Here is a 27,350-nt window from a genome sequence, read left to right as displayed (position 1 = left end):
CTGACTGACCGAAATCTATTACGTTGCTTCGCCTGGCGCGTTCGCAAGTTCCGTGAAAAATATTCACGCGTTTTCATTTCTTTGCCGTGATTTGAAGTGTGGGAAGAAATTAAAAAATTTACCAACACTGAAATTTCACATCTTTTTGATTTAGGTAAAACGATTCACTCCCCCTCTCCACACACACATTCTCTCCCCCTCTCCTTCGTTCCCTTATCGATTTTTCTCTACTCAGTTTATGATAAGTACCATCGCTGTTTGAACAATTTCCAACTTTTGAACGTAAAATAATGCCAAATTCAAGGATCAATACCTTGAAAATTTATTTATGAAAGGAAAAACGATATCTTTCCTTGTCTTTGGAGATTTTTAATTTAGTAAGCCGTAAATAGGATTAAGCTCGCAGTAGAAATAGTATTCGCAACTATTTCGAACGCAAATTTATGAAAGTTGCGCGAATTATCAAAGTTTGGTAAGTGGCAATTCGTTCTATAATCGAGCCGCGAGCGACGAAAGTCAAAGAGATGATAATCGACCTCGGTAACGAGATTAATTGTTCAATTATGACAGGAATTCTACGTTACATCTGAAATTTTCTACGCTCGTGCGTCCAGGGGACAAAATTTTATTGTCGCCCGTCTGACCGATCTTGCAGTGTCCTATCGTTCTTTTACCCTTTCTCTGTGAAATCAAATGTCATGTGATGACCACGTGTGTACGTACTCGGCCAGTCGAGGAACGCGTTGCCGGTGACATCTCACGGCATCTTCGAGCACAACCTAGCACGGTTTTACCGTGGCAAGTCTTCTCCCTACTCTTGCCATCACACCCTTCCAGTTACCTCTTGCTGCGGTCTCTCTCGCGCTCACGCGAATATGCTCCTGCTCACTCCAGGGGAGAAACGCGTTTCTCTGTTTCTCGCGAAGTGAGTAAGGGGTGCCCCTCCCTCCCCCCTCCCTCCCTCCCTCCCTCCCGGAGGGAGGAACGATTATTTACTTACTTTCACTCGCGCGACCTCGTACGCGCGTAAATCATCCACGGTTGCGTGGGTTACTGCTCTTGCAAGATCGAGATACGTATGCGGCTGCTGCGAGATCAACAATGAAAATTGGAAAAATTAATTTCTGAAAATAAAGTACTTTTCTTCACTTGGTTTATGGTTTATGAATTTCTTAAATGCAAATGCGTGTATGTAACGTATGTAACATATTGCTGTACCAGAGTTTGTTCGAACCACCAGTAATCATTTGCGACCTGCGAACAATTTCTTCCAGATAGAATTAGGGAGTTGCGATGTTTTTTTTCGCTCTGTCCACAAATTTCGAATATTTGATTCATGTTTTCTTGTCTCGTCTTGAAATGCGCGTTTCGATTCGATTCCGTTACCCTTTTACTATAACTGCACCGTCAAAATATATATATGATAAATTATGATTTAGACGTGATTTAGCTGTGACACATTTCCCTCAGATAAAACTGTGTGAAGCAGATTTACAAGACTAATGATGGCGATTTATTGATGCTTTCAGAGTTGTGCAATGATGGGTCTGCAGGCGACGGCAGGAAAACGTAAATTAGAGGGTGGTGTTGGCTGCATGGAATTTCACATGGAGTTAGGCGAGAGTCCGTCGAAGCTCGGACGCGTAGATGGTAACTGGTGGGCGATGGACGACGGTTATGGGACATCCCTGAATCAAACGTCGACATCGTATTACGAGATGGAAATGAGCTCACCCTGTCTACAGGCGGCGAATCCATGTCAACCTGCGGTGACGAGTTCTCCGCAGTCACAGCAGCAGCAGCAACATTCGTTGCAGCATCATTCATCTTCCCAATCGTCCCAGCAATCGCAGCAACAACAATCGCAGCAGCAGCAACCGCAACAACAATCGCAGCAGCAGCAGCAACAGCCGCAGCAGCAGCAGTCACAATCACCGGCGTCACCATCGACATCGGTTTCGCCCACGGTGACGCAGTTGCAACATTATTACCATCAACGCATCGTCAGCCCCATCAGTAGCAACAATTACAATCAGTTGTCAAGATCTCAACCACAGTGGGGTGTCCTTCATCATTATGAACCGCCGACGATACGCCGCGAGGAAAACGGCAAGAGTTATTTGGAACTCGGTTCAAGTTACCGGACGAACGAGCGATGTTGCGAGGGCTCAAAATCCATCTGGTGTCGGCGTGGCCGGGCCTGCTACCGGCAGCGACGACTCGCCGTGCTTAATATCTCCATGTGCAAGCTCGCCAGGTACCGCCAGTTCCCGGATCCAAGCCTCCACCGATCGGTATTGATCTGCAACACCCTGAGACACCTCGAGCGCGAAATGGAGAGAGATAGAAGTCCTCCGCCCATGGAACCGGTCGTACCGGCACCGATAGCTCAATTGCAACCACCCGAGCAGGGCAGATTAACGCCTTTTCCCGTGTTACCAATGTCATCGGGCGAGACCGATGTCGATTCTGGCATTGGTGACAGCGACGACAGCCGATCGATCAACTGGGGCAGCGTGTTGTCTTTATCAAGTCAGTCGCCGCTTGACCCACTCAACAACAACGAATTACTGGACGTGGACATAACACCTGATCTAGACTTGGACTTTATGCCCGGATGGAAGTTGACGTCTCTTTCGGCGGACGATATTCTGAGAAGTACAACGATCCAAGACCAGCACCACCATCATCACCACCACCACCACCACCATCATCACCACCACCACCACCATCATCAGCATCATAACCAGCAGCAGCAACAACAGCAACAACAACAACAATCACAGCAACATCTAATATCGGGAAGCAGCTGCGGCAGCTGCTGTGGCAACAGCAACGTTGTTTGCAGTGCTGGCGTTAGCAACGTCACTAGCAGCAGTAGTACGCACGAATCTCTAATGTGCGTAGGATCATAGCCCTCAACTTTGACGTCGTTGAGTCACCTCATCGATTTTTATCCGCTGATGCCGCAGGGCAAGTAGATTATTCACAGTAGCGGTGAACGCGCGTGGCAATCCGCGGATCGCGGATCGCGGGGAGGCACACGGATAAAAGACGATGATGAAGCTTGCCCTTTCTACGGAGCGCTCGACGTCCGGCTGGCGATTCTCGGAGAGTCGCTTCCCTTTTTCGCGTTAATTTATTGTTGCGTCAATTACACATACGTGTATGCGCGCGCGCGCGCACGCAAACACACACACACACACACACACACACACACACAAATACACACACGTACAGGCAGGCGAGTACATATACCTCCGATACATTTCGTGACACGTTTGTGTTCTTTCTCCGCCCCTCTTACTATTGCTGCTACCACTACCACCACCATTATCATCACTACTGCTAATCCTATTAGTCAACCGTTACTTCTATTTACTATGAATCCGCGACTATTTACCACTATCGTTACCGTTACTTCTAATACCATCGTTCTATTGCTAGTACTACTATTATTACTATTACTACTATTACTACTACTACTATTACTACTATTACTACTACTATTACTATTCTACTACTATTATTACTGCTATTGCGAATCAACTGTTGTCTCTCAACGTATCTGTTCTTCGAGGGACGGACGCGCGGCGTTTGTAAGTGGAGATAAAATAGAGCATACTGAGGGCTTAAGGGACAAGTGAAACGCGGGGAGAGAAAAAGAGCGGGAGAGTAAAGGAGAGATCAAATTGAAAGGTCCTTCGCTGTCCGCACAGAGTGGACTGCATGCTGCTACTTGCATTCTTAGATCTTGAAGTACACTCAAAAGAACATTCGGGGGTGGGGTATTCACATCGAGCTAATGCGTTGCATCGTTATTACAACATTTTGCTATAAAACTTCGCGAATTGTTGCAATTCATGTATCACGAGATAAGTTGGTGCAAAATTTGTAAAAATTGTCAATGATTATCAATTTCCTAACAACCGCATTTGTCATAGACGGAACATGTTCCCATTTCGTGAAAGATTGGGACAATTTGTAGTTGCATCTGCGGGCTTGAAGGTCAACGTATGAGAGTTTGAAAAAATGTATAAAAGAACGCATAAAAAAATTTTGTCAGAACAAAGGAGGGAAATTGGGGGGGAAGAACAATCTTAGATGTAAAATTTTCGAGAGGGATTAGAAAACGACAAGAATCATCATCATCATCAGAGGAGGAGGGATCCTTCTAAGATCCTTGAAGGCACTTTTCATGATCTTCAGGGATCTTCATGACCTGAAGAATCTGCTCTCTCCATTTCTCTCTCTTTCATTTTTCTCTCTGCGTCTTCGTTTATAAATTGTAGCTGAAGTTGCTCAAGGAAACCATCTAGGGAATTTTTTTAATGAAATATTTTCTGTAGAAGCCTGTGACTCTTGAAAAAAAAGAACACGATCAATTCACGATATAACGCCGTTGATATACACCACCTGCATGTGCATATACATGTATACACACGTACACAAAACTACATAAGTTTACACACACACACACACATATACCCAGAGTATACAAAGAGATTTATATATATGACCGCCATGGCCTATATTACATGCACGACGCGCAAAGAGACACGCGAATTGCAAGTGCACGCAAATCCGTACGGTGCTACAGGGCGGTTACAGTCTGGTGCTTCTTCCCTTGAAACATACACATACGTACATGTATATGTATATACATACATATATGCTAAATCAAACACGTACCGAATTCGCACAGATCGCTCAGTGTCTATCGCTCCGGGGCGTCGCGAGCATAATGAGCACCCAAGTCGGAAACGTCGGTGTCTTGATTCAATCTTCAGTATCATTGTCAGAAACAATTACCAGGAAATCATAAACGGGGATTAATTACAGTTATGAGAGATGCAACAGGCCATGACACGTATCTTGTGTGTGTGCGTGTGTGTGTATGCGTGCGTGCGCGGGTGTATATGTGAGAGGAGAAAAAGATGAATGTATCCCAAGGAAATTAACGCGAGACGCCGGCGTCTCCGCGCGGATATCTATCTCATGTTCCGACGTGTTTCGACGTCGATAAATGTACCTGCATTTTTAGGGATCGGGATAATGTTCTCTCCTTCGGATCGTCGCACGACAGCCACTGCGCGTCACTGATCTCTCGTATAATTGTATCATATGTACATAGCTCGCATGAGCTAGAGTGGCTGACGTGCGCGCGCGCGCCTCATGAAGGCGTGTGTACATTCGAGGGTTAAGGTCGATTAAAGCTTGCCCACTCTCGACGCATCTCGGGTGCATCTCTTCTCGCGTGAATCCATGCGCGACCTCAACGTCCACAAATTAATACGAGAGCAGCTATACTTAACAGCTAAACGATTTAAGAAAGTGTAACGTTACGAAGAGAACGTAATGACTTATCGACTCGACTGATTACTTAAATGAATGAGTGAGGGGGAGAGAGAGGGTGAGAAAGAGAGAGAGAGAGAGAGAGGCATGAAAGAATCGAGAGGCACGTGTGTATAAAAATGAATAGTATAACTAATGCGATTGATTTAAACTGCAATTATATGTACGATTTTATTTTACGATGATAAGCGACATGCGTACAAACACAAACACACAAACGTTTATACGCATTTGCATTATACATACACAACACGTACGCGTACACATACACGCACGCACGCACGCACCATGCGCACACAGAGGGAGAAAGGAGGAGGGGAAGGGGCAAATATACACGAGATGTATTAGAAGTACTTGTGTGTGTATATATACATGTGCGTGTGTGTACATGTATGTATATATACACACATGTAACGTGCGTTATTTAGACTAAGCTCTTAAATATAAATGTAAATCATGAATCGTCGAGGAAGAAAAACCCTTCACCTTCGTCCCACCCTGTGAGTCACATCGTTCTCCTCGATCCTTCGAATTCGATTTTCCATTTTGTACCATACTACGATCAACATCCCCTCAGACGTTCCTTCCTCCTTCTTTACCTCCGATTCCGTTTTTCTTCTCTCGCGGTAGAACGCTTCCCTTTCTTCTTACGATTTCTCCGTGGAAACGACGAGCAATATTACTGTTAACAAGCGCGGAGAATTTAGGGGAAGAGCATGTGTACAAATCGAAATGCATCTGCGAAATGCGCACTGCGAGTGTCACACACGAGACCTTTATATACGCGTTACGTATGCATCGTACGTACGTTGGGTGTTGAACGCTCGATGTATATGTAGTAACGGTGTAGTAACGGTTTTACGCGAATAAGACCACGCATCTCATTGTTCCGTTAATCTTGATACGGAGAGGCGCTGAAACTTATAGGACATATTCGTAAAGAAATTGAGCGGCATCGAAGAAATTGCAAAGACGGTGTTTCGCGCTAATAGCCATCTGCCGATCTCCATCTCAGTCTCGCGATTTTAACCGGAATTGGATTTCAACGGCAGTTGCGAAAAAGAAATGATTGTTAACAAATGATGGTGAACAAATTCAACAAACCAGATCCGATCGATCGCGCGATTGCCGCCGGAATCGACGATAGTTTCTACTCCGAGATAAATCACATATAAGCGGATGTAATTAAGAGAGATCGAGAAACTAACATTTTTCTCTTTCCATATCTGCGCGATTCATGTGGAAAAGTTTCCATGTTTGTCGGCGTTGACGCGAGTCGATCCGACGAAAAGTTAATTGACATGATAATGGCAGATAGCGATAAGAAAATTTCCATGTGATTCCTTCGAGGAGAGACCCGCCGGCTGTATCTACGAAACCGTTTCTCAGATGCGGCGTCCGAAGGACATTGTCGAGGTGTTTTTAAAGATAACACGGAGATGCCGAGTCTTGGAAAACTCCCTTAAACGTATCCACTTTTTCGTCTCATTTGGCTTCCTCGTGTAAAGCCGACGCGAAAACTGACCGTTGCCAGCACGTGAAGCTTCTTCTGCGATCGCGCGGATGCGTAACTCGCGATCGGACACGCGTATTTCGTGAAGTGCCTAAAAACCGCCGAAAAAAAAAGAAGAAAGTTACGGATGTCAAACACGACAGCATGATCGCGTGCGCGCGCGCGCGCACCCCCGCGTATGCCGCCTTCGGCACGCCGACGTGCATGCAGAAGCGATGCGCGACGTGACACTCTCTAACGACTGTCGCGTTTTTCTTTTTCACTTCTCTTTTCCGTTTCTACTTTATTCCTCATTTTCCTGTTTCCTTTCTTCTTTTGTACATTGGGATATCGGATGGAGGCGTTTGTAAATAGTATAAATAAATAACGCGTGCGCGGAATTATGTATAAGTGAAATAAAAAAAGAAGATATAATAAGTCTAATATTGAGAAAATCTATATATAAATAAGATATAAATATATCTATATACATATACATATATACATATACATATAAGAAAACCAAGTGTACGCGTGTGTACGTACATATACACACGTACACTTGCACTTGACGTATACTCGTATGCATGTGCATATATGTGTATATATATATGTATATGTGTATATATATATACACGTATATAAGATTATTATATATGTATATATTTATCTTGATAAAACTAATACAAGGCGGACGGCGGAAACGCGATTGATCCTTCCTCATCATCGTAGCGTCTTTAATATAAATGTTATAATTACGTACGCACGAGACGGTTCGCGATCCTTCGATCGCGTGATTCGAATAATGTGACGATTTACTTTACTCGAGTTGAATAATCGAGTTAAATAATCTAACGCTGCGGATCTCGCATATCTGGCCGATCGCGCAAGATTAAAAAGCATTATACGTAGTAACGGTATCCGTGAAACGCAAGATTTATCTCGTGCGGACGATTCGCCAAGATGCGCCGCGCTACGCTCGTAACGCGTTCCTGCTGGCTATTAATCGGGCTCTACGGCGAGGCTGACGATGTCAACGATATCTCAGGTTTCTGTACATAACTCCATGTCCGATGTGGAGAGTGAATTATTAGATTTATCTGACGATGCGAGATCCGAGCCGTCGTTGTGCTCTTCGTTCTTTTGATTTTCTATCTTCCTCGCTGGCTCTCTCTCGATTGTACCCTCGGAAAGCGGGCAGCAAAATTCCTAGGCGAGAGGGATGACGGAGGGAGACCAGATGAGAGGGGAAGCGATCAAGCGCGTATTCGGCGCCGTTATAAGAAAATTAGAGCGGAAAGGACGTGCACATTGTACATTGTAAATAGTAGCGCGAAGAACGACAGTTACAGAGAGACAGAGTTAATTAATTTAAAGCAAATGAGAGAGTGACAGATAGAGAAATATAAAGTGGAAAGAGGCGGTCGCGAATTGAGGCGACGTGCCGTCGGCCGTTTTTTCCAACAACCGCGCGGCATGGCACAGCGCTTCCGGAAGTGTCGTATGTGCATAGCGGCGACGGGACGACGAGAACTCGCGAGCGACCTTTCCCGGTGCCGATCGACCCTCGGTGCCAGCTTTCGCGATGCAGTTTCCGTTGCGTTCATAAGTGAGCAAACGAACGAAGCAAAAAACAAATAAATAAATAAATAACCGAACGAACTCTTCAGATTCCTCAAATCACCCGGCTTGATTCTACCGTTGTCGCAGGCTCGCAACGCGCGTGCCACGTTTCGATGGAATTGAATGGAGTACTATCTGTGGACAGACGAGTAATTTCAATTTCGTTGACGACGATACGCATCGATCACTCGTCGTAATACTAACAACGTAGGGAGAGCGCGGCGTTGCGAGACTGAAAGAGAGAATAAAAAAAAAATACAAATCGTAATGAACGCGCGTGATGATCATTGCGAGCTGGCTGGCAGTCATCGCTGCTCGAGTAGACGAGACGGGAAACGTCGCCCAACGTGCGCGAGTCACATTTCAGCGTCGGACCTACTTATATTTGCGCACAAAAACACCTGTGGTCCCCCAATCATTTAGAAATTGAGAAAAAAAGGAAAATCGGCGAATGAGGGAACACGACAGAGGAATCGCAATTTACTCTAGTCCTACATATGCGATCGATGAATGATACGGCACACATTCGCGAGTGCTCGCGAGTGATCGGGCGTGTTGCCGTTTCCTTACATTTTTTTCTCTTTATTCTGGAAATCGCGTGGAGTTGTGTATCGCGTAATGTTCTACCAAAAACAAACGAAAAAAAGGCAGAAAGAAATAAAGAGAAAAATTAGCGACAGCAGAACGGTAAAAGTGGAGAGTTGTCTAACTGGACATTAAATGACAAAAATTTTCAAAGAAATTGCAGCGCACGGTATGAAAAACAACAAGAATTATCAAAAACAATAAAGAGTATTATTCTATATATAACAATGACTTTTATTGTACTCAGTCTTTCGTCTTCCATTACTTTTCCTCTCATTTCCCTGATCCTGCGGTAGGTGACTATCGCCCCGAGATTGCGCTTTAATCCTTTAGATACTCTAAATTACCTTGATTTATTATATTTTTAAACAAACCTTAAGATATCACTAACTCGCGGCAAAAAACGCACTTGTGTCATTAGAAAATACTATCACTTTGGCAATTTCACAGATGAAAATCGCGAACTTATCGAATTTGACGAATTTTCGTATTTTCAGAACAAGTTGAAATTTAATGTGGCACGGTCACGAAAGTAATGAAAGAAAAAAAAGAGATCGCATTTATTTATATTCTGCGCATTGATTTATACTTGCTCTTGGCACTTAAGTTCGAAATTTATATAAAAAGCTCGCTTTACAGCCTGCGACACCCCAATATCATGAGAGAGTTCTATGTTAACCAATTTTAATGAATAAAAGATGATGGTGCAAGATTTACAAATTGCCTGGAAATGTAATAAACGTGATCAATTTGATATAATATAATATAATAATTCATAAATCATAATATATGATTGTAATTTATGATAAATTAGGAATCTATACTAATGGCAAAAGTGAGAAATTACAAAACGTTTGATACGAACATGAGTATCCGAAATACAAATATACCAATGTGATTACCTATTTCCATCGTTCATGAATATAAATTTATGAAAGCGGTAATCAAACAATGCAAGCTTTGAATAAATGCATTTACTTGGCCGTTACACTAATTGCCAACCAAGTAGCACGATAACACAAAGACAGCTACAAAATCGTTACAAGATCTAGTTTAATAATTGTTTATTTAATTATTATAACAAATATATACTCGTATGTACATTTAGACTTTCTTTCTATTTGATAAAAATTAAAAGCTCTCTGTAAAACGGGAATCACATGATTGATTAGTCTTCGACTGAATGTAACGCATGAAACACCCGCGGATTATCAATGTCCAAGAAGAGGCATCTAAAAATGTCATTATAAAAGTCTGGATAATATTCACACGCTCGCTGACAATCGGGCGTAAAGTTCACTTCCAACAGCTCGGGCTGAATTTCCGAGTCTCTCCACTCCAGCATCAAATCAGCCGCGTATACGGCTCTGCTTTGCGGGCTTTCGGCGATTCCTTTCGGCGGCGGTTGCGCGACCGCGGCTTCAAATACCTGTCGGAAGACGGAGAGAATCTTTGGCTCGATGCGAGTCCTCCACGGATAATCCGGATACTGATTCTCCCATTCTACGAGGAAATCGGCACATTTCACATGGTACAACGGATTCTCCTCGATGTAATTCATAACGGTGAAATGTTGCTCGTACGTGTCGAGATTACTCAACGCGAACGGCAGATTCGCGAAGCGTAGGAAAAAATTCCCGTAAGCGTATGCACGTAGGGGCTTCACGGACTTCAGCAACAGGACGTATCTCACGTCGAATTTCACTCGGCCGACGCCTGGCCTGCTGTACAAGACTGGTCGCGCAACGTACTTCTGCGCGATCTTCGGCCCGGTGCAGGGTAATCTGAGAATGTGATGGAGATTGCTCGTGATGTGGGTATCCATGCCCCTCGCCAGATTCCACGGTTTGCAGATCCAATGATTGTCGAGTCCCTTATTTGCTCGTTGCGTAAAGTACGCGACGAACTGCGCCAGTTCGGTGCTCAGATTATACGTCGTCGGCAGCCAGGTCGGACGAGTCTCCAGGGTGTCCGAATCAACGTGCAATTTCGTCGCCTTTCTTCTGCACACGATCGACAGGAGCGCCTTCACTGTCAGCACGTTTTCATGCGGAAATTGGTTCACGAAAACGTGAGGACGGGAAACGCTCAGTTCTTTGTACGCCTTGTAGTGGGATACAAGCCACAGTACATCCGCTTCTTCCTCGTTGTCGGTGATCTCGAACGCCGGATCCGTCAAGTAATCGTTCACGTTACCGTACTGCGAGAAGACCTTCAATACCTTCCTGGTATCGGGCTTGATCATGTCTATCGTTTCCGGCAGACTCTCGTTGATACGACCCGCCAGGAAGTAATCCGCGTCTGGCTCGGCCTGCTCGAAGCTCTTCTCCTGAAAAGAGCTGTACACCCAAGGCAGTAACAACGCACGCCTCGTTTCGGGGTCGCTCGTCTGGCCCTCGACGAAATCTCTCGTGACTTCGCTGCCTACGGTGACGTCTCTCGTAGGAAACAGCAGCGTGTAAGTTATGCCTTCTGGTGCGTGCAGAAAAGGTACTGTCCGAAAGCTTGGCCGATCGCTGTGGTTTATCGCTGACCCGACTTCGTCCATAACGTACCACATGAGGATTTTCTTCCCCACGTTGCCATTCTCCACGTAGTCCATTGAAAATGACTGATTGTACCGCCACATTTCGCTCATGACACTCTCCATTCTCTCCTCTTTCGTTTTTGCACCCTCGATGCCCATGAGAGAGCACATGCGATCGAGTAGACCGGGTGATTCGATTAAAGCTTGTCGAGCATCGCGGGTATCGCGGTACATCCACGCGTGATCGATCAGATAAATGTTATTCGGATCCTGCACGGAAATACCGTCCTTTGCGCTGACAATCAGCTTCCAGTTTGGCTCGCTCTCCCTGGCATGCCTCTCCCCAGCCTCGTACTCTATCCTCACCAGTTGAAAGACGAGATTGCCGTCGAAGGTCCCGTCACTTAACTTTTCGAACAAAGCCTGCCAGAACAGCTGCGGCACTCCGGAAGATCGAAGTTGAGACTCGTGTGTCTCGAGAAATGCCTTAAACGAGCTTTTGTCATCCATGTCCTGAAAGATTGCACGAAATTAGACGAAACCTAAGAAAGGGGAAGCATCGTATCAATGAAAAAAGTTTACCAAAGTTCGATCAAGTGAGAGGCGTTGCTAACATGTGCCGAAATCGGTATGACGTTTCCACCATCGACAACAAATCACCGTTCGAGTCTTCGAGATACGCGTGCTCGCTGAGAACTCTTCGATATATCTTGTACGGGAAATGATGATTCAGTCGCAAATTAAACAGTTAAAAATCTTGGCTCTTAGACGTGATAAAATAAGGGGGAAAAAACAGAGAAAAAAGAAATCACTAAAAATCGGAGCAGTCAAGGTTAGGATATTTCTCGCACCTCTTGAATCGATCGACTCCTCGTGCGCGACCGTTTCTTGGCGCGATCCGGCGATTCATGGCTGCCGCACGTCTTCCTGTCATTTTGCAGACGAATACATTTAATAATCCGCAAGTGTTTGATAAATCGTCGAAATAAAGATATTGTAATAATTTGAAATAATATTAAAAAGCAGATGCACACGTGAAAAGTGTTCGTTCGTTCGAGTACGGCTGCACCAACAGCCACATGATTCGCGCGTGCTTGTGTTGCGCATGCGCGCTCCGTTGGGCGCTCCTCCTCTATCTGAAAAATTGCCGCTTTCCGACTTTCGTCTTGAGACAGTTGAGGCGTGACGTGCTTTTCGTACCTTTCGCTTGATTCTACATTTCGGCGAGCGTTTCTTCAGCGTTTTGTTCAGGTAATTGATTTTCATCATATATGAACATTTTGGAACGGAATATTTCATTTCGCGTTCAATGAAACGCGCTTGTCTCTTGTATTATTTCATTCCGGTACGTTACACACGTGGATCCTTAACCTCCAAATACTTTCTCAAACGCGCCGGTTCCTTCTAACATACTTTTTCTCGTAAAATAATTTATAATAAAATAAAATGATTTCACCTGCAGTCTTCCGTTCTCTCCTTCCGAAATTCTTCAATCACACGAGAGCGATCGCAAATGTGAAGGTCATGAGTGTTTATTTTGTCTTGAGATTTGTCGAAAAGGATAATTCACAAAATAGTATAACGCGTAAACGAGAGTGTGTGAGCAAAAGTACATTTTTATTAGCACTTATTGTATTTTTGTGTCGCAGAAGCTCAAAGGATGGCTAAATCTAAATCATCTGTACAAAAGGACGATACAATGAGGCAATCGTTGTCTGGAATAAAGAATGGGTCAGTAAAAAAGAATAAGAATCCGAAAAACACACTTACGGACAAGGTGGCTTTGATCAGTAATTCAACAGCAAAGATTAAAACCGCCGCTCTAAAAACTCCTCAAAAGGACGCAGTTGTGAAGGGCAATCAGAGTTCATCTAAAAACAATCCAAAACAATCGAAGGAGAACCAAGGTTCCCCGAGAGAAAAACAAAGTTCTCAAAGCAAAATGATGAGCAAGAAAATCGACTTGAGCCTTGAGAAGGAAGAAACGGATGATTCGGACTCTGACATTGATGAGGGAATCATACCGCAAGACGAAGTTAGTATGTCGGATGAGACGTTTGAAGATGAGGAGGACTCTGATACCGATCTTCCAGACATCCTTGGAAAGAGTTTGAAGGATGAGTCGGACGAGGACGACGGAGACTTCGAAGTAAAGGAAGAAAAGGACAAGAAATCATTAACCAGTAATGCCGAAAAGGTTGAACATAAAGGCATAAAAATGTTTAAAGGTATGAAATCTCAGAAGAATGGCGACGAAGAGGAGAAAAATGATGTGAGTATGGATTCTTTCTTAATGGAAGATAGTACAAGCGAGGACGAGGATGAAGATGAAGAAGTAAGTGATGACGAAGATGATGATACATCACTAATGATGGGAATTGATGAGCTTGATGATGAGGAGGATGAGAGTGAAGACGAGGATGAGAGTGAGGACGAGAGCGAGAACGAGAGCGATTCTGCGCCAGGTTTAAAAGCACTTTTAGGAAGCAGCCTCGTAGACGATGACGATGATGAAGATTTTGATGAAGATGATGAGGAGGACGACGATGATGATATTAGTGATGAAAATGAAGATGAAAACGATGATGAGAATAATGACGCGACAAAAGTCATGAAACAGAAAGCGTCCAACAGCAAGAATACCAAAGGAGATGAAGCGGAAAAGGAGACGAAGAAAAAGCAATTATCTGCCGAAGAGCAAGAAGAGATTGACAGAAGAACCATTTTCATCGATAATATTCCAAAGGAAACAAAATTGGCGACCGTAAAAAAAGTGTTTGGTCAGTATGGGCCTATTAATAATTTACGTTTCAGAAGTATCATTCCAGAAAGTACGAAAATTTCCAAAAAAGTAGCTGCCATAAAAAATCAGATTCATCCAAAAGTAACCACGGTCACGGCATACGTTAACTACAAGTCCGAGGAGTCCGCGAAGAAAGCACTCGACATGAACGGAAAGATGTTCCAAGGAAATTACGTACACGTACAGATCGTTGCTAAATCCGAACGGAAGGAATTCGACAGTAAGAAAGCTGTGTTTTTAGGAAATCTCAAGTTTGGTACGTACAACGAGAATAATTGTCAGTCAATTGTCTATCAATACTGTTAATCGCGAAATTAACATTTCGGAAACTGTTTTTTTTTTTAGGTATCGACAATAACACCGTCTGGAAACACTTTGGCGAGTGCGGGGACATCGAATCTGTTTATTTGCTGCGTGATTCGAAAACGGGCCAAGCCAAAGGGAGCGGTTATATCAATTTCAAGACCGAAGATGCCGCAACTCTGGCTCTAAAGCTGAACGGTACTGAAATTTTGAATCGGCCGATAAGGGTAAAGCCGTACTTAGGCGGGAAGAAGCAAAATGAAAATAAGGAGAAGGGAAAGAAACGTGATTCCAGCGAATTCGCGGATAATAAGCCGGGAAAAAAATTCAAGAATAATTTGGGCAAGGCTGTGCTAGACAAAGTAAGTACTTTCACGTTTTTTAGCTCGACTCTTTCCAAGCGACAATTAGACTATTAGACACTCGGAAATCAAACTGAGATTATCGTTGAACATTTTCCTTTACAGTCGGAGACTGTTGGAAAGGCAAAGAAGCATCACGAATCACAGAAGAGTCATGGGAACCTAGAAGCGAAGCAGACGTCGTTTCAGGGTCAAAAATCCGATATCAAACAGAAGAAAAAGAATCATAACAAGCTGAACAAGAAGAGGAAGGAAATGGCGAAGAAACTTGTAGCTAAATAGATATCACGACAGGCTTAAGAGAGGTTTTAAAATCGCGATTAATGACACATATTTTTTTATTTTATCGTTTATTTAAGAAACAAGAGAAGAAACCTCGATTGACAAGATAGATTGTTTCGCGTCATTGTGATCGTTGTTACGAAGGATGAGCTCACGCTATTGGAAAAATGGATAGACGTGTTGCGCATAGAAGCGTGCTTCGCGCGCGTTTTCAATAATTGTTCAATAAATAATTATTCGTTCGAGAGGTAAATCTCGTGATTTCAGCGTTTCGCCAAACTCCTGATCTTGCCGTGCAGTTGAAGCGGTAGATTCTGTAATTCACCGGACGCACATTCCAAGCAGAAGCGCCTCGCATAGTATATGCTGCACGTCGAGCATACGGCGCGCTTGCACTTGCTGCAATCTGCCCCTACGACCAATATCTCACCCTTGTTCGGCGGACTGAACGGATCCTTCATTACGTAACAGTCTTCCGAGTAAAGTAACTGCCGAGCGAATGGTGGTCTCGCGCCTTTATAATCGTAGCGTTCCTTCAGATTGCAGATGGAACACGTGAAAATAAGAGTTTCCCTAACGCTCGCTACTCGCTCGTCGCTCGTCGTTTGCCGGTTCTTCGTGGAAGTAGCCTGTCGCGTCTCTTTGCTAGCGCCGGGTTCGCCCTCGGGTTCCGCGCCAGCAACACCTCTCATCCTATAAAGCAACACGGAGCAGGATGTGTTTATTCGATGTGGTTTCGGCTTTGGAAGAAATTTATTTTACAATATACAATGTCAGGTGTCGGGGATCGCGAATTCCTACATTTGTCGCGATAATTTTTGTACTCGCGACACGTTACGTGCGTGTAGATGTTACTAGGTCGAATACAATACTTCGGAGTGTCTCGTTACTTGGCATCTTTGGCGGAAACTGTCTCCTGAAATTCTTGAGGCCACCACGCGGGTTTGCTAACTTGGACGTTCACGTCCAAGATCGAGAGTCGCTGAGCCTTGAGAGATTCATTGATACGCATCAGGCCCAATCCATATTTCTCGGCGTATCCCCGAAACTTTCCCACGACATTACCGGACTCGTCGAGAATCTTTTCGTCGTACGCGAGCGACCTGACCGTTTCGATAGGATGAGGAGGGTGAAACGTCAGTGGCATCAGGCGCTTCCTCACCACGCCGGTGTGATACGTGCGCGCGGTTAATTCCTGCCCGATGTAGCAGCCTTTGTAAAAGCTGACGCCGTGCAAGTAATCGCAATTGATCTCGAGGGGCAACGCTTTCCCGGGTGGTAGGTCGCACGTGCCTTCCCCGACTCCGAGCTTATATCGAAACGCTCTGTAATTTTCGGCGCGATCCGACAGGCGTACAGCGTGCTCGAAATGCTTCGTTATCTCGCGCTCGTCGATCTGGGCCTCCGCTAAAATTCTAACACCCAGGTCGGGCAGCCTGGGATCTTGATGTATCGTGATGCTGCCGATAAACTTGCTGGCTTTGTCGCTTATCGTGCCGCACGGGAATATCATTCCTTCCAGTTTCCGTTTGCCATTTTCGTTCGTCGTGGTCGCGACGTTGAAGGGTTCGGTCGGATCGAACATCGACCAGACTGCGACCTGGTCCTCTACGTGTCCTATGTCTATCTTTCGTCTCACGCGGTACATTTTCAGATGTCTCTCTAGAGGTGCGGCGATGCGTGAGTCGCATTCCACGTAGTACGAGTCACTTTCCTGGGTCTTGTACACTATAGCGTCGCACATCACCCTGCCTCTGGTGTTCAAGAACAGAGTGTAGATGCTAGGTGCCCCCTCATCGAGATGCTTCATATCGTTCGTTATCAATCCCTGCAGGAAAGTGGAGGCCTCATTGCCGCTTACCCGTAATACACTTTTGTCGTGCAAGCGTTCCAGTATCTTGTTGGCGGTCTGGGTGGAACTGCGTCTAATCGCACGCCTTTGATAGTCAACGATTCCCTTGTGTCGCTTGCACGTTCCTAAGGTGGAGCGACTAACGCGAATAATCATCGTGGCGGATGCGTCATGGATCCGGATGGATCCCTTTTTACCTCTACGAGAAATACACGCATTCGGTAGAAGCACTATTACAGAAATATATAATTTATATATATATAATATATAAATTATATAAAATATATAAAATTATATATTATATAATTATATAAAATATATAAATTATATAAAAACAAAAACAGATCCTCTAACCTCTAAATACTAAACGAACGAATCTTAATTGACACACGCAACAAGTACTCGACCTTACATTTATTTTTGACGTTTGATCGCACTTGTCCCAGAAGTATACGGCCTGACGAGTAATCAACTCGTAAATCAGTTCGATCCGTCTTCTCGAAATTCGGAAGGATACTCTCGGAAAGTGCTCCTGGGGATCACGTGTGCAGTGGCCTTTGTCGGTAGGTAATAGAAGTTTGTGCGTGCGGTAAACAGTTTCCTACATTGGGTAATAAAAATCGTTTGTTAATCGGAAGCAGACTGGAGCAGACTGAAAGGGTAGGCGCTGTAGACGTCCGCACATACTCTCAAGAAATTTAAAAAAATATATAGAGTATGCGTGACGCGCGCTCTTAGGAAATTGGAGAGAAAAAAATCGAATCATGTGGGAATTTTCCATACGTTTTAAACATAAATCAAAGAATAATGAAATTACCTCAAAATACTTCTTTCCAGATTAATAATCTTTTTTGAATAATTTCCTTCAGTCTACCCCTGTTGATAACATCAAGATACATGTAATACTTGACACAGTTGGTATTAATAATTATGAATTTATTATATTTTTTATGAATAATGAATATAATTAATAAGTGAATGAATGTAATTAATAAGTATACGATATCGATAGCGGGATTCGGGCAAAGAGATCAGATTAGATTGCTGCACGTCGCGATGCAGTCAGCTCAGGCGCTATCTTCTTATATAATATACGTTTCTTATATAATATACAATTAAATGTGCAAAGGCAAAGACAGATTAAATTACTTATTTTATTGATGTTTACTAAAAAAGATACGCTTTCTTATCGTACACGCATATTAACTTTTATCTCACTTTTTTCGTAACTGCGCATTTTGATCTGGCTAAGTGACGTTTAATTGTGTATTATCACGTGTATTATATCTACGTTCGATGATAAACGCAGTAATATCAAATATTTATCAATTTATATAAGATTAGCTTTCCAACGTGTTTGCTTCGTGAAAATAATACGTTGGACGCAATACATTTATAGAATCATGATTAAACTATGTGAAATATGTGGTTTAATCAAATGTGAGGACATAATGTCAAAAACACATAATGATTGTATTCACACGTGACATTTTTGTTATAAGAATCTGATAAGAGTCTCATAAGTCATTGCCAAATCCATCCCATGAAAATCAAATGATTGCGATAAGATTCCTCGATCAATTCGATTCAATCTTTGATGCTTTTACAGTTTGGTTTGATGAAATTAAAATACCTTATCTTATTTTTCTTTTACCCTATTTTTTTAACATAAAATTGGTCCATAAAGGAAGAAAGGATTCTTAATTGATCGATATGTAAATTCAAAACGGAAAATGAACAACGAAAGGAACGTCTGTAGGATGTTTCTTGAATAAAAAAATTGCGCACTCTTTTCTCTCATTCTCTCGCAACAAACGTAGAAATTCCGTAAATTACGGTAATTGCAAATCAAATTTTATTTACATGAATTGCTAATATTTAAATCGATTTATTTACATGATTAGCGAATTATTCTGGTCTCTGTCATAACATCTGATTTATGTCTATGGGAAGGAGCAATATACAGTTAGACGCGTCGTTGATCATTGGCGGTTCCCATCGAACGCGTCTGCCACCTAATTATCAGTCGCACTCATACACACATTGGTTTCTTGCGTATGCTTGGACTATAATATAATGGTAGTCTCGGTGGTAAGAGCCATCCAGTGGAGATTGAGTGGCCGCAACGTTCGCATCACGGATGTATTTGCTGTAATCTTCTGACGTGAGAGGCATCCGGGGGTGACGACGACGACGACGACGACAGCACTAATTAATTAGTTCGCGTGCCTAATTTGACAGTAGATAATTTTCCACGACTATGGCTGGGCTGGTTCTGCTCGTCTTGGCGATCTTGACTTGTAACAACGCGGTCTTTGCTCATCCCATCGACGACACCTCGCAGCGACAGCTCACGCGGCAGCCGATCTACTGGCAGCTGCGACGGCAGCTCTTGAGAGATGAGATGCGACAGTCTCTGGGCGGCGAGCTGCAGCTGAATCCGATCGAAGTCAGGGCCAATCGAGTCTTGATGGCAGCAAAATGTCGGGAGATTCACGATGGTTCGATCCTTTCACCACTCATATTCGAATAGGTATAGCAGTCGTATTCGCGAGTAGGCTTCGCGCGGTCACAAGTTTTCGATTATTTCTACAAATGTAGGGAGACAAGGTCGCGTTTTCCCATTACCGATTACCGATTCAAGTTCTGTGCTTGTAGCATGAATTTCTTCGCATCCACTTTCTCAAATTTTCGAGCAAAAAATTGTCCGAGTAGGTTTCTGTTTAATAATTCATCAACTATCGACTTGTGCTTTTTACGAATTAACGTTTTTGTGGATCTTCAAGTCTTAGCCTGGTCCGACAAGATGTTTTTTTTTCTCTTTTTATTTTAATTCTTTTTTTCCTTTTCTTCTGTTTCTTTTCAAGTATGGTTGTGTCACGATACACTATCAGTTTGATAATTTCGGTAATTTGATCTCTAAAGTTATTTTTGTCAGGAAATGTACTTGGCTGTTTCCTGGAGCGCGACCTTCCTGTAAATTAATGTAACGGAAATTGCACGTTATCAATGATCATATGCAGCAAAAAAAAAGAAAAAACTGTCCATAATATTCGCGAGAACTAACGGATATCCGCTTTGTACGACGGATGTACCAAGCGATTTAGCCAACGTGCCACGTGTACGTACGTTTTGTTTTTCCTCGTTATTTGAAGTTGCTTGTAGCATAAAACAAATTACCGAAGAATATTAACTCGAGAAATCTTTACACTTGGAAGTATTACTTTGCGCTGATGAAAAGTTTTAAATGATCATTGCTAGTAGAATATTATTGTATTATACTGAGGATGTCGAATGTGATCGAATTCATAAGTATGTTAACAACGCAACGTTAAAATAGTGTGATAGTAAATAAAAATTATATTAATTAAATATAAATTATGAGTTCTCTTTTCATGTGAAATTACGCACCTACGCAGCTTCAATGTTGAATAACATTGCAAATAATTGGTGGTGAATAAACAATGGATACGTTTTTAGTGTGGTGAACGAAGTGAAAAGATATCGCCGAGATATGGGCACGTATAAAGAGCACAAGGAATGTCAAATGCCGTCAACATCTCGCTTTTAGTTGTCGTTTAATTATTACACCCGGAATGAAAAAATTGTACCGTTGTAGAATGAAAAACTTTTCACAGTTTCTATCGACTTTCCACAGGTTTTACCACTGGCAGCAGTTTCTTACCGGCACGTAACTTTATGGAGGTGATATCGGAAATCGAGAAGTCGGAGGTGTTCAAGATCCTGCGTGATTTGCCAAAAGGCGCCATTCTCCACGCTCACGACACCGCTATCGTCTCCCTCGATTATAAGCTCTACAATCTGACTTACCGCGAAAATCTTTACGCGTGCGATGCGAACGATACTCTGAAACTCAAGTTTTTCAACGTATCCGACGACGAGTGCGATTGGCAATTGCTGAGCGAGTTGCGGCGAGATCCGGTCCAGGCTGACGCGATCAACGAGAGGATCAAACGACAGCTGACCATGGTCACGGAGAATCCGAGAAGCGCTTACGATACCGTCGACAAGGCGTGGAGCAAGTTCAACAGCATCTTTATGTTCATGCGCTCCTGGCTGTCCTATCGACCCGTTTACGAGGACCATTTGTATCGCGGCCTCCAGGAGTTCTACAACGACAACGTCATGTACGTGGAGCTGCGATCGACGTTGTCGCCGTTGTACGAACTCGATGGTAGGACGTACGGGCCAGTGGAAGTCGCGCAGATTCATAAAAACGTCGCTGACAGGTAAAATGCGTTCTTCTCTTTTTTTTTCTTTTTTGCCTTTGAAACTATCTTATTTCTACCTGGTTCTCGTAGCTTCCCATACAGCACCGAAAGATTGCAGAAACGTTGCAGAAATCTTACATTGAAAGATTGCAATATTGCATGGAAGTTGCGAAATGTCTCTGCAATGTTGCTGCAACATTGCAGTAACGTTGAAATGTCCGCCCTAGGAAACATTGCAGCAACATTGAAATGTGTGCTCCCAGAAACATTGCAAAAAATATAATAGTATAGTAAAAGAGAGTAATTTTTATATTGGTCCAATATTATAAAGTAATCTGTTTTTTAGCTAATACTTAATTATGATTAAATGGGCAAATTTAATGACTTCAGATGCTTGCGGCGTGCGTGGACGTTGTCCATGGGAACCTCTGCCGCAAGTGCAAAAATTCTCAGAAAAATTATTGTCATGCCAAGGCACGTACTTATATAACTGTAAAGCTAAATCTTAACGTCGAGTAAGAACTCGACATATGCACCACCTAGTGGTGCGGAGCGAAAACGCATACAACTTTGCAGGATCATTTCGGTGCAATATTGCAATTGTATATCTCTGTAATATCTCTGCAAAATTACATTGCAACTTGTAATGTTGCAACATTCCTGCAATAAAACTGGAAGCTTATGTGCTGTATGGGTTTGTACGTGAGAGTGAATCCTCGTGTATGACGAATTTGATATTACATCGTTTCATCTTTGAGAGTACGAGAGCGACGTTTCCAAAAAAAAAAACGGGAAAAGAAATTATTTCACTCAGCACGAGGAATCATTCTTCTATCGTGCGTACTTGTATTTCCACAAATATGCGTCATGTTTAAAAATAGATGAATGCGCGACAGATTCGTAAGGGATAATCCCGATTTCATCGGGATGAAACTGATATACGCGCCTGTGAGAGCCGTCGATGCGCAAACGGTAGATTACTACCTGAAGACGATGGTGCAGCTGAAGCGAGTCTATCCGGAATTCGTGGCTGGTTTCGACCTGGTCGGTCAGGAGGACAAGGGGAAACCGCTCATCGAGTTTGTCAACAAGTTGAACGCCGTTGATCCGGAAATCCGATTCTTCTTTCACGCCGGCGAGACCAACTGGAACGGAGAATCGACGGATTTGAATCTCTTCGATGCTTTCTTGCTCAATACCAAGCGCATCGGTCATGGGTGAGTGGCGCGGACAATAAAACTCGTTATATACTCGTTTTGAAGTAGTTGTGCTTAAAATTTTATTTAGCTTAATACGTAAGAGACCCAACTCGAACGGTGACACTCGTGTGACGTTTCTTCAGGTATGCATTGACGAAGCATCCGCTCCTGTGGAACTTCGTCAAACAACTGGGAATTGCGGTAGAGATCTGTCCTATTTCAAACCAGGTCCTCGGCCTTGTGGAGGATATGAGGAATCATCCGGCCAACAGCCTGTTCGCGTCAGGATCGCCCGTAGTGATCTCCAACGACGACCCCGGGCTTTGGGGTGCTCAGGGGCTGACTTATGACTTCTACGAGGCTTTCATGGGCCTTATGAGCGCCAATTCGGATCTCAGGAGTTTGAAGCAGCTGGCCAAGAATTCGCTGATGTACAGCGGCATGAATGACCAGGAGAAACGTAACGCACTGATACGGTGGCAGGCCAAGTGGCATGCCTTCGTGAAAAAATTCGCTCGATCATCACTTCAGTACGATGAGCCGACGACGACAATAACAAGCTCCTCGTTCTCGTCCCTATCATCGAACGCACGTAATCGATGATGAGCAAAATGGAAATACTGCCGATGTATATGGAATGACGAAACCATTTTATCACACAAATCGCTGTAACATCACGTTTTACTTAACTACGTTTTATCTTTACGCGAAACTCTACCTCATGCCGTTTATGCAATTTAAGTACAAATGACGCCGTTCCGTGAAGAAATCTGTTACTGCGCGAAAGCAGACTTTTTTTCGGAAAAAAGTCCCGTTTTCTTACGTTTTATACGATGGAAGTGTTTTATAAAGTATAAGATGTAATAAACGATGACGTGTAATAAAACGTCGAAAATATGAAAAACAATTTTTTTCCGCAATATGTGATGATCTGCATTAATTCGATGCCTACCGTAGTAAAGAAAAACAAAACAGTTCTGTAATTTCACCTTGTACCATTTCAGCCATTGTTTGACTTAAAAGTTGACTTATCTTTTAATTAAGGAAAAAAGGTGAATAAATATTGGGTTATAACAGAAGTTCGTTACGTTTAATTCTTTTTTACTGAAAAAAGATGTTCTATGGAAAGATGGAACCTACCGCAACAGATGGCAAATGTTAATAAAACAAGACGGCATATGTAATGAATAAATATTTATGCATATATATATATATATATATATATATATATAATAATTTTGTCCTGGAATTTCACTAAAACAACACCATGAACTTTTGTTACAATCCAATATTTATTCCGAATTTAATAAATATTATTATTTAATTTAATAATAATAATCTCTGTCTCTCTCCCTCCCTCTTTTCTTCTTACAATTAGTATTAAAATAATGTTTTAATAAAACCAAATTTCTTAATTAGCAATTTATATTTTGATAAATTCATTGCAACCTGACGATACATATTCCTAATATTCTGTTATTATTCCAAATTGTATTATTAAATACACGGCATTGCCGGTGCACATTAAAATTTAACAAGTTAATGTACCTGTGTCGTTTTTAATATTGTAAATCTCTCTGCCGAAAAAAGAGGCACAAGTTGGAAGTTAGAAGTTGTTGAAATGCTTACGCTTTTGTTTTTATTCGATCATTGCCTCGAAACAAGTTGTACGTGAAGAATTTCGCTTTATCGTGGAAGAAAAGAAAGTAAAAAGGAATAAGAAGCGCTCTCGCATGCAACATGTTTCCTATGTAAATAATTACAGTAGTGCATTGGTAACGAATGTCGCGAAAGAAATGTAACCAATGTAACTTGTGTTATTTAATATTCTCGATAAAATATTCAATGTTAATAGTTGGTATAATTATCGAATAAAAGGTAGAAATGTATGTACGATGAAAAGATATATAGCTATTTTAGTACACGTAGACGATTCATGTAAAATATTGCTTGATGTGAATAAAGATTATTAACGTAGAAAAGATTCGTATTCAAATAGTTTTTATGTGTGCCCGAGAAACATGAATATTTAAAGAAAATAAATAATTTTGTACAACAATATTGTCTATTTTGCAATTTAATTTTGCAGTTTTGTACAACAATAGGTCGTTTCTTCTATGATTGTAATTTAGTCACATCGATGCTTGTTGGAGAACATTAAAAGCTGAATAGGATGTTTTCAGAATCTGCAAAGCAAATGATTAACGTTCATCATCAGTACTGTTCCGTTAATTCCGTACTTTTCTTCCCTTCTTTTTTTTTCTTTCTATTTTTCTTATTTTTTTTACTATTTTAATTAAATATAAAAAATATCAATATGGCGGTAAATTTACCCAGGTAAAGGTATCGAGAGTCAAGCTGAAAATGCCATAATAAGACAGTTTCAATCCCTTTTGACTGATAGTCATCACGAATAACAAAGCTCTTCGCTCTCGCGATGTAGCGATCGTCCAATTGCTCGAATAAATAGCGTCGCCAATGCTCTTACTCTGCACATACGTGAGAAGAGGACTTTATTTTTATTGTAAGAGAATTTCGTTGATATTAATCTGCCAGACCCATTAAAAAAAGATTAGTGACTTGCGAAAGAAGGAGGCTTAGCAAGAGAGACAGGAAACGGATAACAATTATTATGTAACACATGGAACACGCGTATGCATATGTACAAATTTGACTTTGCAATTATTCTCTGATATTTCGTTGTTAATTTGAGATCAATAACCATATTTACGTAAAGGCAAATTAAATTCAATTACCTTCAACTCTAGCTCATTTCCATACCAGCAGTAAAAGAATACTTGAAAGAGCATACATCCGAGGTACAAGATCAACGAGAGAAATTTAACGCTGAGAAGTTTCTTCTGCGAAGCAAACTCAATTCAGTATAATAGTCGCGGTGATAGACAAAGATCGCGGATTAGGAATTATTTAAGCAGATGGCGATGCTTTTCTACTAACAGTAGTTTGTTATCTGTTCATACGAAGAAAATAATTTAAAAATAATGTTACAAAGATGATGACGGGTCATGTTACGTGAATGGTGAATCATAAGAATTTTCCTTTTTCTTTTTACGCGACCTTGGACATTTGGAAAATACTGGTGCACAGGGTGACCATGCTGAAAATGAATAAAACCGTCACGGTCCACACAAACAACGACTGTATTCTGCGCACGATCTCGTGCACGTGTAAGTGGTGTTTCACACACTCGCCAATCATCGCATCTTTGCTGGAAACGGTTCGTTCCGTGTCGGGATAGTTCCTGAAGATCTCTGACAGACGATGACGCAGCAACTCGATTTGCCCGCATACGTGAAGAGTGAAGCCGTAGACGAGAGAGTCGAACGCGACGTTGAGCAGAACCCCGTAAAATATAGCACCTACGTGCTGAAGGTATGTCGCAACATAGGGGAAAAGACCGGATATCGAGTACGGCAAGTACGTCTTGAATGGCAAAGGTCGGTCGGTGTCTTGAGGGCCTACGATGGGAGCAAGTATCAGAGCTACGCAGGTCGCTTGAGACATACTCATGAAGGCTCGGGCGCACCATTTGGCTGTAATTTTTTTTAGTCAACCAGTTAATTATTCGTAATATCGTAAATTGCAAGAGTACAAACGTATCTGAATTAATTTCGATTTCAATACCTTTACGATTGTATCTAGACAGGATCATCTTTTCTTCGGAATTTTTCGGTTGACACGTTTCACCGCGAAAACAATCTAACAACATGGACACTTGATTTTGTCGAGCTAAAAAGTTTCCGTATTTAAAGCACAAGGCTACGTAAGTTAGCGTTAGGAAGAGTCCTTCAGTAAGTTCCTCGATATGATCACGCGTCCTTATTAGCTCAATAACTTCCGATATCGTAAATTGATATATCAAGATGAACACGGCGTATCTAAAAGTTTATTGCAGATTAACATCACTTTCTTGTCATAGAGTGAAGTAAGGAAATTTGTTAAACGGTGCGCAAACGTATTCTTCGCGCAATACACATTATACAAGATACATTTTAGTTATTCGTTGTGTTGAATAACTAAATATTAAATTAAAATAAATATATTAAAAATTAAATTAAATATTATATTAAAAGTCTTAGCCGTGCGTAGGAAAAAAAGATTTGCAACAAAGAATTGTAGCGGTAATTACAACGAGCGGTACACACACAGTTTGCAACTGCAAAGGTTTCCTCTTTCTTTTTTTATAGAAATTACATCACCATTTAGACGTGTACACCCATATATGGGAGAGTTATACGACAAAATATCATGGTATTCCCTTACCTGTAACAGGAACATAAGAAGCGAATAAAAGTATTGCTACTGCTTCGCTCGTTCCATGCGCCGCAGAACCATAAAACTCGAAAATTCAATGGCAGTATATCCATAATCCCGAGTTACTTCGCAGATGTTTTTATTTGAAGTGCTTACTCCTCTGCCATGCTCCGTAACACGCTGAAATTATAGAGTTCTCGGAAGAAACGTAAATGTTCCGTACATTGTTAATGATGGTACTCGTGAATCAGTAATGACGTCGCTATAGGCTGCTCCAAGCGATCATTAACATTTAATGTCGTTGCATAGCGGAAGAGACTGTTGATTATATCTTTCCCTATGCATCTTTTATCTTTTCCCTTTCTGTCCATAATTCTTTCTGTCATTTTGTTTGCCCGAGCATGTACTTTTAAATATATTTCTTCCGTCGTTAACACACGACGATGCTGGAATTGTATTT

General features: G+C 42.1%; 7 protein-coding genes and 1 long non-coding RNA gene across 11 annotated transcripts in view; 3 read left to right on the top strand and 5 right to left on the bottom strand.

The window, feature by feature from the left end:
- The window catches only part of LOC105274931 (basic-leucine zipper transcription factor A), a 43,092-nt gene extending 33,976 nt beyond the window's left edge, over positions 1-9,116 (top strand). For both annotated transcript variants that reach the window (XM_011331423.3, XM_011331422.3), the window contains exon 3: positions 1,530-9,116. In XM_011331423.3, the coding sequence (XP_011329725.1) occupies positions 1,530-2,915 (1,386 nt within the window). In that variant the 3' untranslated portion in view covers positions 2,916-9,116. The remainder of the gene's footprint in view (positions 1-1,529) is intronic.
- Positions 8,556-12,584, bottom strand: LOC105274929 (tubulin--tyrosine ligase-like protein 12). Its single transcript, XM_011331421.3, has 2 exons — positions 12,165-12,584; positions 8,556-12,095 (listed from the first exon to the last, which is right to left on the bottom strand). The coding sequence occupies exon 2, from the start codon at positions 12,090-12,092 to the stop codon at positions 10,224-10,226; it is 1,869 nt and encodes a 622-aa protein (XP_011329723.1). The 5' UTR covers positions 12,093-12,095; positions 12,165-12,584; the 3' UTR covers positions 8,556-10,223.
- A 106-nt stretch (positions 12,585-12,690) lies between these two features.
- Positions 12,691-15,577, top strand: LOC105274926 (RNA-binding protein 34). Its single transcript, XM_011331417.3, has 4 exons — positions 12,691-12,833; positions 13,232-14,641; positions 14,731-15,050; positions 15,156-15,577. The coding sequence occupies exons 2-4, from the start codon at positions 13,243-13,245 to the stop codon at positions 15,330-15,332; spliced, it is 1,896 nt and encodes a 631-aa protein (XP_011329719.2). The 5' UTR covers positions 12,691-12,833; positions 13,232-13,242; the 3' UTR covers positions 15,333-15,577.
- LOC105274927 (cysteine-rich DPF motif domain-containing protein 1) lies at positions 15,392-17,322 on the bottom strand. The gene is made up of 2 exons (XM_011331418.2): positions 17,194-17,322; positions 15,392-16,025 (listed from the first exon to the last, which is right to left on the bottom strand). The coding sequence occupies exon 2, from the start codon at positions 16,022-16,024 to the stop codon at positions 15,596-15,598; it is 429 nt and encodes a 142-aa protein (XP_011329720.1). The 5' UTR covers position 16,025; positions 17,194-17,322; the 3' UTR covers positions 15,392-15,595.
- On the bottom strand, positions 16,067-17,763 carry LOC105274928 (putative transferase CAF17 homolog, mitochondrial). 2 transcript variants are annotated; one of them, XM_011331420.2, is made up of 2 exons: positions 17,597-17,763; positions 16,067-17,414 (listed from the first exon to the last, which is right to left on the bottom strand). In XM_011331420.2, exon 2 carries the CDS (start codon positions 17,338-17,340, stop codon positions 16,219-16,221), a length of 1,122 nt encoding a protein of 373 aa, XP_011329722.1. In that variant the 5' UTR covers positions 17,341-17,414; positions 17,597-17,763; the 3' UTR covers positions 16,067-16,218. The 2 variants fall into 2 exon arrangements, with proteins under 2 accessions (XP_011329722.1, XP_011329721.1); XM_011331419.2 differs by having other exon boundaries at positions 16,067-17,383.
- Positions 17,764-18,039: 276 nt separating this feature from the next.
- On the top strand, positions 18,040-23,694 carry LOC105274925 (adenosine deaminase 2). The gene is made up of 4 exons (XM_011331416.3): positions 18,040-19,685; positions 20,843-21,434; positions 22,313-22,633; positions 22,759-23,694. Exons 1-4 carry the CDS (start codon positions 19,445-19,447, stop codon positions 23,216-23,218), a joined length of 1,614 nt encoding a protein of 537 aa, XP_011329718.1. The 5' UTR covers positions 18,040-19,444; the 3' UTR covers positions 23,219-23,694.
- On the bottom strand, positions 20,051-21,095 carry LOC105274924. Its single transcript, XR_893145.1, has 2 exons — positions 21,016-21,095; positions 20,051-20,158 (listed from the first exon to the last, which is right to left on the bottom strand). It is a non-coding gene; the product is annotated as an uncharacterized LOC105274924 (long non-coding RNA).
- Positions 23,695-24,506: 812 nt separating the features above from the next.
- On the bottom strand, positions 24,507-27,268 carry LOC105274923 (odorant receptor Or2-like). 2 transcript variants are annotated; one of them, XM_026971756.1, is made up of 7 exons: positions 26,900-27,268; positions 26,261-26,514; positions 25,824-26,169; positions 25,694-25,733; positions 25,372-25,476; positions 24,949-25,104; positions 24,507-24,801 (listed from the first exon to the last, which is right to left on the bottom strand). In XM_026971756.1, exons 1-7 carry the CDS (start codon positions 27,001-27,003, stop codon positions 24,748-24,750), a joined length of 1,059 nt encoding a protein of 352 aa, XP_026827557.1. In that variant the 5' UTR covers positions 27,004-27,268; the 3' UTR covers positions 24,507-24,747. The 2 variants fall into 2 exon arrangements, with proteins under 2 accessions (XP_026827557.1, XP_026827554.1); XM_026971753.1 differs by having other exon boundaries at positions 25,694-26,169; positions 26,900-27,261.
- Between the last annotated feature and the right edge of the window lie 82 nt (positions 27,269-27,350).

The sequence above is a fragment of the Ooceraea biroi genome, chromosome 1 (genome assembly GCF_003672135.1).
Source record: "Ooceraea biroi isolate clonal line C1 chromosome 1, Obir_v5.4, whole genome shotgun sequence".
Taxonomy (NCBI): domain Eukaryota; kingdom Metazoa; phylum Arthropoda; class Insecta; order Hymenoptera; family Formicidae; genus Ooceraea; species Ooceraea biroi.
Note: the sequence above shows the minus strand (reverse complement) of the source record. Positions and strands in the feature narration are given on the sequence as shown.